The sequence below is a fragment of the Mus caroli genome, unplaced genomic scaffold (assembly GCF_978045245.1).
Source record: "Mus caroli unplaced genomic scaffold, Mus_caroli_1 scaffold_17, whole genome shotgun sequence".
In the NCBI taxonomy this organism is placed as follows: domain Eukaryota; kingdom Metazoa; phylum Chordata; class Mammalia; order Rodentia; family Muridae; genus Mus; species Mus caroli.
Genome location: NW_028227272.1, coordinates 5440451 through 5453911, shown reverse-complemented (window position 1 = coordinate 5453911; position 13461 = coordinate 5440451). Strand labels below are relative to the sequence as shown.

Here is a 13461-nt window from a genome sequence, read left to right as displayed (position 1 = left end):
AAGACAAGAAATACGATTATTTCCTTTCACAGTAAGCACGCCCCACTGTGCAAAATAACTGAAGCTGTTAGAAACTGATCATCAGCACTACCAACATTTGAAAAGTCCCTGAATGCTGACAAAAAAAACACCTAAAAGCTTGTACACTATAACTTTGTTTTTATTAAAGCCAATGAAGAGATCACCTGTGAAATCCATGGCTCCAATCATCTCTAGAACCACACACCAAACAAAAAATAGATCTGAGCCAGGCAGTGGTGGTGCACGCCTTTAATCCCAGCACTGGGGAGGCAGAAGCAGGCAGATTTCTGAGTTCAAGGCCAGCCTGGTCTACAAAGTGAGTTCCAGGACAGCCAGGGCTACAGAAGGAAACCCTGGGGGGGGGGGGGGGGGATATTACCTCTCGGTCTTCAGTATTACTACAATAGTAGATGGCTTACCAAAGGTAATGTTCAAGGATAAACAACTCAATGTATGCAATATCAAGAGAAAATTCTCAATGTCTTACAGACTTCTAGCTAACCCATGCTTCAAAGACATTTTTTAAAAGTAGAGGTAGGGGGCTAAAATGGTGTCTCAGTGTTTTAAAGCACTTGTTACTCTTACAAAGGACGTACAGCTGATTTCCAGCACCCACACGGTTAACGCAAAATCATCCAGTTTCCAAAGTTCTTGATGCCCTCTTCTGACCTCCAAGGGCACCAGGCACACACAATGGTGCACATACAGGCAGGCAAAGCACTCATCTTTTTTGGTGAAGGAGGGTGGGGCTGAGAATGGGCTTCTCTGTGTGACAGTTCTAAAACTCTGTAGATCAGGATGGCCTGGAAACTCAAAGATCCACCTGCCTGTCTCCCAAATGCTGGGATTAAAGGCATGTGCCACCACTGCCCAACTTTAAATCTTTTTAACTATAAAGTAGAGGTAAAACAACTGAATAGGACTGTTGGCACACAGCACTTGGAAAGTTGAGAGGCAGGATGATTGCCATAATTTTGAAAACAACGTAAAGCCAGACAACACATAGCCAGTGTAACAGAAAAGGAAAACAGAATTCTAGAATAAAAAAAAAAAAAGCCAGCTGTCGTGGCTCACACCTTTAACATCAGCACTATGTATAGGTAGAGGGAAGATGATCTCTGTGAACTTAAGGCTAGCCTTTTATCTACACAGGGAATCCCAAGTCAAGGAGAATTACATGCTGAGTCACGTCTCAAAAAAAAACCACAACTAAGAGATGCAGGTAAACTGGGCAGTGGTGGCACACGCCTTTAATCCCAGCACTTGGGAGGCAGTGGCAGGCAGATTTCTGAGTTCGAGGCCAGCCTGGTCTACAGAGTGAATTCCAGGACAGCCAGGGCTATACAGAGAAGCCTTGTCTCAAAAAACCAAAAAAAAAAAAAAAAAAAAAGAGAGAGATGCAACTAAGCTGGTAGACAAGGCTGAATGCTTGCATGCATGCATGCACAATGCCTAAATTTGATTCTCAGTAACTTAGTTAGGGCCAGGTCTGCACAGGTCAAATCACTCACAGCCACAAAGTCTTCCATATTCCTATTAGGATGGCTCATATTAAGCCCCATTCCATGGCTTTCCAAATCAACACCAAACAAAAACATGGTCAGGCCTCTCACAGCAAAACTCCACTCCTGGTACCAACCTCTGACTTAGGGTTTTACTGATATGAACAGACACCATGACCAAGGCTACTTATAAGGACAACATTTAACTGGGGCTGACTTACGGGTTCAGAGCCCATTATCATCAAGGTGGGAGCATGGCAGTGTCCAAGCAGGCATGGTGCAGGAGGAGCTGAGAGTTCTACATATTCAAGTGGAGGCTGATAGGAAATACTGACTTCCAGGCAGTGAGGACAGGATATTAAAGCCCATACTCACAGTGACACACCTACTCCAACAAGACTACACATCCTAATAGAGCCACTCCCTTGGCCAAGCATACAGAAACCATCATGCTCAGCATAGAGTAAACTGGGTTTGATAACACAAATCTCTAGTCCCAGATAGAAGTAGATAATCAGAAATTCAAGGTCATCTACACCTAATTAGTAAAGAGAGCAAACTAGGCTTGAAACGTGTGTATGTTTGGGAAGTGGGGGAGAGGAGCTTGAGAAGTAGCTCTATGAGGTTCCTGAAGGCCAGGTACAAAACAGCCCAGATCATCAGCCTCCACCCCAGCCTAACCTTGTGTCTTAATAAGGGCTACCCAGGCTAACCTTGTCCTGAACGACAATTACCAGTCCAATCTTAAAAGATAAGCATCCCAGGGGTTGGAGAGATGGCTCAGTGGTTAAGAGCACTGACTGCTCTTCCAGAGGACCTGAGTTCAATTTCCAGCAACCATATGGTTGCTTGAAACCATCTGTAATAGAATCCAATGCCCTCTTATGGTATGTCAGAAGACAGCACCAATATACTCACACACAAAATAAATAAATCTTTAAAAAAAAAAAAAAAAAAAAAAAGGTATTCAGAGACAGAAATGGCAGCATGCCTATAATCCTAATACTTAAAGAGGCTGAGGGTAGGATCACTGGACATTAAAATTAAAGACCAGCAAGAACATTGTCTCAAAAGAAAAGCCAGTTGGTTTAGCAATGTTATTTCCCAAATACCCACCAAACCTACCTAGAGTCAAGCAAACCTTCACATTCCTTTTAGTTCAAGATATAAAATTTATATTATGCCAAGGAACCAACAATGTTTAAGGGATGTGTTCTCTTTGGAATGAGCAAATAAATCAAAAACCAGCCTCTACAATTTTCTGGCCAGTCACCCTGGCTCAAAAAAAAAAAAAAAACCCAAACCAAAAACAAACAAACAAAAACAAAGCAGCAGCTAGTTTGACAGATCTGGCATAGAAGGTCTAGGTTCTATAGTCATCAGGCCAAATTCCCAGCCCTCTTTTTGAGACAATGTCTCACTGTGTAACCCAGGCTGAGCGGAACTTGCCACCTTCCTTCCTTCTTCAGAATCCCAAGTAACTAAGATTTACAAGCCTTATGTATCACCAGGGCACACCCAAGCACTCCACTTTACTGAATTTTGTCCTTCCAGAAGCCAAAAGCAACTTCTCTTCCAAATCCTTCTGAGACTAAACCACAAATGCATGACCAATTTTTCAAAAGCTTACGCTGGAAATTAAAAGATCCCCCCCCACACACCCACACCCATACCCAAAAAGTTCCCTAAGAGTCAGTGAATGAGTTCAGTGGATAAATGTCCTTGCCGCCGAGCCTGATGACCCAAGTTTAATGAATGTTTAAGAGAACTAATTCCCAACAGCTGTGTCCTTTGATTCTGCATACAAATGTAATGCATACTAAGAAAGTAACTGTTTTTCCTTCTCCTTCCTTCACCATCGCCCTGACTTAGCCTTATCTTCTCACAAGACTTTCAGAATGAAGTGGTTCCTGGCCAGAAAAGCAAAAGCATCCTATTCCTCAATGGAGTCTGATGAAAACAGTCACAAAAAAACCAAAAGAAAAAAACAAAAACAAAAACGAGTTCCAAGGCCAGCCTGGTCTACAGAGTGAGTTCCAGGACAGCCAGAGCTACACAGAGCTATACCCTGTCTCAAAAAAACAAAACAAAAAAAAAAATAAATAAAAACAAAAACTGGTCACAAAAATCAGGTACAACTCCAAGAGAAAACGCTAGAGGAGAGCAATGCTGGGTCTGTAAAGATCCACACAATGGCAAGACCCAGGGTTTCTCTGAGTCATGGTCATTGATCAATCCGACTTGTTGGGAGTTCAACATTTTTAACCTGGAAGACATGGTCATGTTTAACTTGGAGGTATAGTTTGTCTAGTAAGAAAAGAGAACCTCTGAAAAATATATATAATTTTTTTTAAAAAGTGGATCCAGGACAGTTATAGTAGTGATCCAGCACCCAGGGAAACAGAAACTCTTAACTCAAGGCCATCGTGGGCTATAAGGAGACACTCTTTTAAAAAGCAAGCAAGTAAGTAAGCAAATAAGCATGTCCCTAAGGACCCCTGTGTTAAGAGTTCCACCTCAATCCTGACCTTCCTGTGCTCAAGTAAAAAGTTACCTTGGAGCACCATTCTTCACAGGTTGCGAATGAGTCATTTTTAGTTTATCAGGTGCTTGATTACACAAAATACATGAGAGCACTGGCCACTTGAGGATCCCTCCAAAGTTTTTCTCTGTCAGTTATAAACAAGTATTTAAATTTTAAATGTTTAAGTATTTCAACAGAACTGAACAATCTGACCTAAATTCCCTTTAATGGTGAATTAACTCGTGATACTTTACTGGTTCTATTTAAGTTAGCCAAATATTCTTAAAGCTGTACATCTGTTCTATAATGGCCAGTCTGAAAAGGTGGGAGGATGTGAAAGTGAAATATCATATCCATCCTCCTTACAACAAAAATAAGGTGCTGCTAAACCACCCAGTTCCAGACAAACTGTATCCACTCCTGTGTTTTATTTAACAGGACTCTTAGCAGAATCAACACACACTGACAGCCCAGGAACAGGCATGTCCTATTCAAACAAAAGCAATGGTCCTAAGTTTTCTAAACAAAGAACTTAGAAACCCATTTGTTATTTTATTGTTTTGAAACAGGATCTCACCACACAGGATCTCACTACATACATACCCTCGGCTGGCCTGGAAATCAGTGCTCTTCCTCCCTCAATCGCCCAAATACTGGGATTACGGACCTTTGCCACCACATCTAGCATTAGGTAGCATTTTCAAATAAAGTAATCAAACTAAGAATTATTTTGGAATCCAACCATCCTTTTTCTGCTCTCTGTTTGGTTTTTTTCAAGACAAGGGTTTCTCTGTGTAGGCCCAGCTGTCCTGGAAATCACTCTGTAGACCAAGCCTTGAACACAGAGGCCTTTGCCTCCTGGGTGCTAGCTAGGACAAAAGGCCACCCAACCTCAACCCATTTCTTTAAGGAATTAGCACTAAAAGAAAACTGCTAGCTTTAATCTTAGAGGGATCTATTCTATCAGCATGCACCAACACCAAAACCACAGGACATTCATATCAGTAAGTATATGGATTAGGTTAGGGATCCAGCATCCAGAAAAATGTTCAAAATGTGTTTTCTTCCCTCTCAAACAAAGACTACAGAAGCAAAAAGATAAGCCATGGTTATCAAAATAACAGATTACTCTACAATGTAAAAAGAACATGCTTTTAATGTACTCAGGAGACAGAGAAAGAGACAGGCAGATCTCGAGTTCCAGGCCAGCCTGATCTATATAGAGAGACTCTGTCTCAATAAAATAAACCAAAGCACTGACCTATTAATACCTACAAACATGAACTCAATGGAGTCATTTCATAAGAATTTAGCAATCTTGGGAGGCAGAGGCAGGCGGATTTCTGAGTTCGAGGCCAGCCTGGTCTACAAAGTAAGTTCCAGGACAGCCAGGGCTACACAGAAAAACCCTGTCTCAAGAAAAAAAAAAAAAAAATCTGACACTCAAGAAGATATCCCATAACCTTTCAACCTAAATTGTTATTCCCTGAACAAAATTCCAGTAATGGAATTTCGTGCAGTTCAGGGAATAACAATATTACTGGGTTGTTTGTTTTTAATGTTTGAAAGCCTTTCACATAGCAGCATGTATACTAACAATCAAACCCCAAATTGTTTTATCAGAAGAAAAATCCTAAAGCTATATTAATGCACAAACCTATTGTTACCAACAGTACAATGGCAAGCAAGACCTTATACCTACACACCTCCAGTCATCAGATCTGAAATGAACTCAAAAAAAGGACACTAAAAACAAAGCCATCCATTCAAAACTCTTCTAACAGATACCACCAACTTACAGTCAATTACAAATTACAAAATAGTTTTGAAAGGAAAGATCTGATGAACTTACTAGATGCAGGCCAACATTCATAATTCCAATCCAATCATCAAGAGTTCAAAGAACTCCAATGTTTTCACACTACCATGCTCCCAGTGGCCAGAGTCAAGAATCTGCAGAGGGTGGGTAATCCCACCTCTGTGGTAAGCTCTTCTATTCAATCATTTTCCAAACAAGGCTCACCTGTCTTGTCTTCCACTGCAGAGCTGCTTAATCTCAGCCCTTTGCAGACTGAGTTAAATCCTTGCTAAAGGGTAGGAGCTAGGGGATTGATGTCTCAGGCACTGTAGAGTAACCAGCAGCCCCCTCTCAAGATTGACAACCAAGTGTCCCCTAGGCACTGTCATAAGTCCCCGAGGGAGGAATAGGAGGCGTGTCAAAAATTGCCTCTGGATATCTAGCTAGAACACCACAGATATTCTCAAGTTGCAAGGCATTCAAGGTTAGCAGAAGCTGAACTTGAGAGGAGAAAACACACTCAGAACATCGGCTGTCAACCGGAACGTGGCGTGGCCTGCCCTTCCTCCCTCCCCGCCTACCCTGGCAAGACAGCAAGGTTATCTTTACCTTTATAGAGGTTGGTGACGGCGGTGGCTGCGTTTTGGAAGGGGACCCAGAGAGAAAGTCCTGGCTGCTGACACACTCGGTCTGGAAACAAAAAGGGGGGAAAAATAGGGGGAAAAAAAGACACACACAAGGAAATAGAGAAAGAAGAGAATGTTATTTTGGGCGTCACTCACTCCGGAACGGCCATATTAGGTTTCGCCATTTTGTTCAGGATTTGGGGATCCCAAAGGGAGCGTGAGACCGGAGTTACTGGGTCGAGGAAGGGGAACCTGACAACAGCGCAACCCGAGCGGCGAACGCCGCCCGGCAGGCTCAGGGAAGCGCCCCTAGCAGTCTCCGCCCCGAGGCCGGCTCCGGGCACAATAGGGCCGCCCCACCGCCTCCTTCGCCATTTTGTGACAGGGACTCCTCCCCTACCCCCACGATCCGGCCGGGGACACCCGGACCGGTACGTGGGGACCCTCGGGAGGTACTCTAAATCGGGGGTCTCCCCATCCTTTATCGTAGTTTCCCCCCTCCCAGGGCAGCTCCTCCGTCGGCGTCCTGCGGGTCAGATGGCCAGGGGTCCGCGGCACGGCCCTCCCCTCCCAGTCGTCCGGCTATCCGCGCAGGGTACGAGGAGCCGCCAGGTCCCGGGGACCGAGCCGGGAACCGGGGGGAAGAGCAGCTCCGCAGGCCGGGGCGGCGCCAAGATGGCGGCGCGGCCTCACCTTTGTAGAGCTGAGCCACGGCCGTGGCCGAGTTCTGGAAGAGATGCCACAGCTTCTGCTGCTTGTGCTCGGGCTGCGCGGCGGCCGCCGCCTCCTCCTGCAGCTCCGGAGACAACTGCTCGTCCTGCTCGGCCTCGGCCAGGCACTGCCGCTCCCACTTGGAGAACCAGTGCTCGGGCCCGTGCTCCTGGATCTCCGCCTCGCCCTCCTCCTTCCGCTCCTCCATCCTCCGCGGCCTCCCGCGGCCTGGCCGCCGCCGCCGCGTCCTCCTTAAGCGCGGTCCCCGCGGGAACGTCGTCGTCGACAGGCCCGGGAACGAGGGGCCCGGCGGCCGGCCCAGGCCTCTGTGCAAGCCCGCGGAGCCGGCACCCACCCCGCACAGCCCGAGACCTCTGCCCACCGACCCCGCTCCGAGGTGCCGCACCCTGCCCTAGCCTCGCCCGTACCCCTTTACCGCCCACCCACAGCCCCGCGGCCTCGGTCCGACCGCCGCCGCTCTCCAACCGGCGTTCCCTGTCCGGCCTGCGCCGCCGAGCCCACCTCGAAGACTGAGGAACGTCGTCTACGGCGGCGGCGTCGACGCCTCTGCGGCGACCGGGCCCCGCCCTCCCCCGCCCACATGCTGACTGGAAAGCGCCGCCCACTTGGCCAGCGGCGCTTCCCCGGGAGGAGGCGGTTGGGGCGCGCCCACCGTCGACCTTCCCCATTGGCCCGCCGCAACGGGTTCCGCGTGCTGGCCCCTGAACGCAGCGCTGTGATTGGCTTAGCCGCCTGTCGAACTGATGTCATCAATGGGCGGGGGGCTGGGGGAAGGAGTAAATGTCAGGGAACATGAAGACTGTAGAGCAGGGAGGAGTTGACAGTGTTTGCGTGCGACCAACCAAAGCAGAAGAAGAAATATCTGTACACTGGAGCCAAGGGATTGCGCTTGCGCGGTGCTCGCTTCACTCCCGCACCCCGTCTGAGAGTCACGTGACTCCGCCGGGTGACCGCACCCCGCGGGGGCCTTTCCCGGGTTTGCAAGTGCATGGTCGCGCAGTGTTTATATGTGCTGACTCCTCGAGTTCCTGAGATGTGCAGTCTACCTCTGTTTGCAACGCGCTTTCTATGTTTTTTTATGCCAGAATTCCCAACCTTAGTGGGGCAAGTAAAGCGTGTGAATCCAAAGGAAAATTCTCCGGAGGTGTGAGCGACCCGGGGACGCTCACCGAGATTTCCCGGAGAAGGGGACCGGAGGGAGCTGGACACCAGGGCCGCCTGGCGGACAGTGCGCCCAGCGCTAGTAGCGGTCTGGCACCTGTCCCATGCACGCTCCCGGGACACGTGCGACCGCCGCGTCCCGCCCCCGCCCCCCCATGTGCAATTGCTGGCACCCGGGCCCCTGCACTGCTCACTCAGAGTGATCAGTGGTGCTCGCTTCGGCAGCACATATACTAAAATTGGAACGATACAGAGAAGATTAGCATGGCCCCTGCGCAAGGATGACACGCAAATTCGTGAAGCGTTCCATATTAAAAAAAAAAAAAAAAAAAAAAAAAAAAAAAAAAAAAAAACAGAGTGATCAGTGCCAGGAAAGACGTCTGGGAGCCTGGGAACAAGGGGGCAGCACAAAGACGGGACCTCTCAGCCTCTGAGCTGACAGCTTATGTATGCCATCTGTACTGGATGGAAGTCCTGCAGGATCTGATCCTGCCTGTTCTGGCTTCTCCGGACTTCTCCCTGATCTGTCTGGTTCCCAGAGCCTAATCTCTGAAAGTTCAAATTCCATTTTCCTTAGGACTAGGCTCAAAGCCAGGTGTGCTGGTGCTCTTTGTTTTGTTTCTTGAAACAACCTTTTTTTTTTTTTTTTTTTTTTTGGTAGTTTTGGGATTGCCTTGAAATCATAGAGATCCTCCTGCCTCTACCTCCTGGGCGCTGGGATTAAAAGCCTTTGCCACCACACCTTGTGATGCGTTTTTGTTTTTTATTTTGTTTTATGTTTAGTGTCTGAAGACAGCTACAGAGTATTCATATATCTAAAATAAATAAATCTTAAAAAAAAAAAAAAAGCCTTGTAGGGAACATGATATTTGGGGGGTGGGGGGGGAAGCAAGCACAGTGGAACACAGCTGTAGTCAATCCCAGCACTCAGGAGAAATATCACAGATTAAGTTCTGTGTAAACCAGCACTTCATAGGCAGATCTAACCTCAAAAACAAATAAACAACAATAACCACAACAAAAACTCTGTATAAAAGTTGCAGGGCATAAAATCAAACATAGGAAGAAGACAAAAAGTCCCAGCCTGGGATTAGAGTGCACTCAAAAGGAAGGAGTTTCTCTGCCTTGGGGGTGACACATAGATAAGTTTCTACTGGATAGGGCAAGATAGAATAAAAATGTAAGCCATTCTTTCTGCCTATCTTGGCTACGTCCTCCTGATTCGCTCCCAAGAAATAACATGTAATCTTTGAGGAGTGAGTCATATGAGTGTGTCCTCTGCGTGTGTGTGTATCCCCGTGTCCTAGAGGTAGATGTCCTCCATCCAGGAGAGGAGGGGTGGGTGGGGCTGGCCCACAGTAGAATGCCTTTGGAGCTCCGACACTCAGAACACTCAGGGGCTTGGCCTTGGGGATAACTATGACTTCAGGCCAGCCCTATGCTACTGGAGCCCAGGCAAGCCTAGCCTAGGGACTGGGTCCCCGATTCAGCTGAACCTAGGGTAAAAGTGTCTTCATGAGAGCCTGCTCAGTTCAATCCCCTGAGCCCATATATAGGAGTTGAAGGAGAGACTAACTCCACAAAGTTACCCTCCATGCACACTATGGCATGCATATGTCACACACACGTGGGCACAATAATAATAAAATGAAATATACTGAAAAGAGAAAGGGGTGGGTGTTTTCTTCTGGTTTGACTTAGGCTTTGAAACAGAATCTCACTCCATACACCTTTTGTCTCAAGTGCTGAGATGACATGCAGGTGCTACCATACTCGGTGAGGTAATTATTTTATGTGCTAATATTCTTCAAAACTTTTGCTCTTTATATAATTTGGACATCAATCATATTGGGACACAAAGGACTCTTTTCTATATATTATTTATTTTTGTTTATACGAATACACTGTAGCTGTCTTCAGATACACACCAGAAGAGGGCATCAGATCCCATTACAGAGGGTTGTGAGCCACCACACGGTTGCTGGGAATTGAACTCAGGACCTCTGGAAGAGCAGCCAGTGCTCTCAATCTCCCCAGCCCCACAAAGGACTCTTAAAGCAGCAGGACTCTTACAGTGTATCACAGAGCTCCAGGCCTAGCTCCAGAGTACTTGAATTGAAAGCATACCTCCCCAAGGCCAGTTTATATGGTGCATAGAATAGAACCCAGCGCCTTGTGCCTGCCAGGCAAGCATTCTACCAACTGAGATGCATCCCCAGCCCTCCCCATGTTGAGTTTATTAGTATGTACCTGTGGGCAAGATGTATGTGCAGGCACACATGCCAGATCACACATGTAGAAATCAGAGGCATTTTCTCATGTCAACTTCACATGCATTCTGTTTTATTACCAGGACTTGCGACCAGCAGGAGCAGGCCTTTTATTTTCATCTCTCAAAGCTGCCCCGGGGGTTGTCCCCATCAGAAATGCACCCTAACACCCGATTTTGGATTAGTTTCTTCTTCCCCAGCTCCAAACCAGCCCCAGTCCCCCAACCAAAAAAGGTTTCTCTATGTAGCCCCGGCTGTTCTGGAACTCTAGGCCAGACTAGCATAGAATTTAGGGATCTGCCTGCCTCTTGTCTCCTAAACTTGCACCAGCATGCCTGGCTCTTTCTTTTTTAAATTTGCATTTGTGTTGGGATACATGGCCACAAATGTGCCTCTGGCATCAAACTTGGACTGTCAACAAGCACCTTTACCCTCTGAAGCATCAGACTAGAGTCTCTGAACCGTGATATTAACTGTCATAGAGTCAAAATAATATTCTTTGTAGTTTTGTTTATCTTGAGATAGGTTTCTCTGTGCAGCCCTGGCTGTCCCAGAACTTGCTCTGTATACCAGGCTGGCCTTGAACTCAGGAGATCTGCTTGCCTTTGCAATTGAGTGCTGGGATTAAAGGCCTGTGCCACCACTGCCCAGCCAATTTTTTTTTTTTAATTTTATGTGTGTTGGTGTTTTTGCCAGTGTGCAGGTCTGCGTGAGGGAGTCAGAGTCCCAAGAATCAGAGCTGCAGACTGCTGTGAGTTGCTCTGTGAGCCCTGAGAGTGGAAAGTAGACCTGGGTGAGCAGCTCGGCCTCTTGACTACTGTGCCTTCTCTCCAGCCTCAGACTCAAGCGGATACCAGGTGATGTGTTTATAAAAAGATAAAGGGAGCCGGGCAGTGGTGGTGCTCGTCTTTAATTCCAGCATTTGGGAGGCAGAGGCAGGTGGATTTCTGAGTTCAAGGCCAGCCTGGTCTACAGAGTGAGTTCCAGGATAGCCAGGGCTACACAGAGAAACACTGTCTCCAGAAAAAAAAAAAAAAAAAAAGATAAAGAAAGAGGGGCAGTTATGTTCTATGGAGGTGTGGTGAGGTATGGGGAAGGGGGTGCCTCAGGCGGGCCCATGCTGAGACATCCCTTCCCCCAGAGACCAGTCATAAATAAATAAATAATTCTTTAAAAAAAAAAAAAGACTATATTTTCTAGGTGGATCAGATAAGAGCTTTACAAAGGATCTGAGTTTCGTTCCTATCACCCATGCCACAGCTTGCAACTACCCTTAGCTCCAGTTCCAGTGGATTCAACGTCCTCTTCTAGCACCATGAGCACCTAGCCCACAGGTGGTATACACATATGCATGCAAGAAAAACAGGAAATAAAATCACATTCTTAAAAGACTACATTTCCCAGCCTCCCTTGCAGCTTAATGCAGGATGATGAAATAGTAAGAGGAAGTCCTTAGGTGGAGCTTCCAGGAAAACTATTTAAAAGGAACTTAGCCTGCCCTCCTGCTTCCTCCTTACTACTTCCCAGAACACAAACAAGATATGCTAGGCTGTAACAGCCATCTTGGACCATGAGGTAACCCTTAGGACTGAGATGTCTATAAAACTGATGGAGTAGGAAGTCTCTGAGAGAGAATCTATGGGCATCATAGAGAACCTACCCCGAGACTTTAAACGGAGGGAAATGAACCTCTATGTAATACAGAGATACACGTAATTATGGTCAGGGTTTTGTATAACTAAACACAATCATTACTCTCCTCTCTTCTTTTTGTCTGGGACAAAGTTTCACTGTGTGGTTAGCCCTGGGCTGAACTGGGACTTGCTATGTAAGACAGGCTGGCCTTGAACTCAGAGATCTGCCAGCCTCACCTAGACATGTTTTTTAAAAAAGTATCTGTGAGGGAGGCAGTAGGCATGCGAGTGCAGTGTCTGAAGAGGGAACTGGAACCCCTGGAGCTGGAGTTCTGAGTCAGCTGTGAGCTGCACACAATGGGATCCAAACTCCAGAGCAATCGGAACTCTTTAACCACTGAGCCCTCTCTTCATTTCCATATAAGATCTGAGGTTCCTTGAAAATTCTGGGTCAGGGGGTTGCTACCCAGTGGTAGAGACATTATTAGCATGCTTGAGGCTCTGGATTTTACTAGTCTGTTATCAATGATTGAAAACATGCCTCCTAAGTACAGAGATCACCAGCCTAAACTGAATACCTAATGTTGGGGAATTGTTTGGGTTTGTTTGTTTTGAGACAGGGTTTCTCTGTGTAGCCCTGGCTGTCCTGGAATTCAATCTGTAGACCAGGCTAGCCTTGAACTCAGAAATCTGCCTGCCTCTGTCTCCCATGTGCTGGGATAAAAGGTGTGCGCCACCACTGCCCGGCTGATTTAATTATATGTAAGTACACTGTAGCTGTCTTCAGACACCAGAAGAGGGCATCCAATCTCATTACAGATAGCTGTGAGCCACCACGTGGTTGCTGGAATTTGAACTCAGGACCTCCCGAAGAGCAGTCAGTGCTCTTAAATGCTGAGTCATCTTTCCAGCTCAAATATTAACTTAAAAGGAAAAAAATGGTATTTCTATGTTTTGCTTTGTTTTTTGAAGCTGTGTTTCTTGTTGCCTAGGATTGTTTGGAATTCTTGTTCATCCTGCTTCTACCTTCCCAGTGCTGGGATTATGACATATGATGACCACTTTCTGCTATTCCAAATGATTGATGACTGACTGACTGGTTCAAGCAAGAGCTCACTCTAGCCCTGACTAGCCCAGAACTTACAAGTAAGCACAAACTTGTGGTCATTCTGCATCTGCCGTCCAAATGCTAG

The 13461-nt window shown here is 46.7% G+C and overlaps 1 protein-coding gene and 1 non-coding gene across 2 annotated transcripts in view; one reads left to right on the top strand and one right to left on the bottom strand.

The window, feature by feature from the left end:
* The window catches only part of Hapstr1 (HUWE1 associated protein modifying stress responses), a 29986-nt gene extending 22261 nt beyond the window's left edge, over positions 1-7725 (bottom strand). Inside the window, exons 1-2 of the mRNA XM_021185495.3 lie at positions 7165-7725; positions 6455-6535 (exon numbers count right to left, since the gene is read on the bottom strand). Coding sequence (XP_021041154.1) covers positions 6455-6535; positions 7165-7390 — 307 coding nt within the window. The 5' untranslated portion in view covers positions 7391-7725. The remainder of the gene's footprint in view (positions 1-6454; positions 6536-7164) is intronic.
* An 848-nt stretch (positions 7726-8573) lies between these two features.
* Positions 8574-8680, top strand: LOC115029678 (U6 spliceosomal RNA). The gene has a single exon (XR_003835227.2). It is a non-coding gene; the product is annotated as a U6 spliceosomal RNA (small nuclear RNA).
* The last annotated feature ends 4781 nt before the right edge of the window (positions 8681-13461 follow it).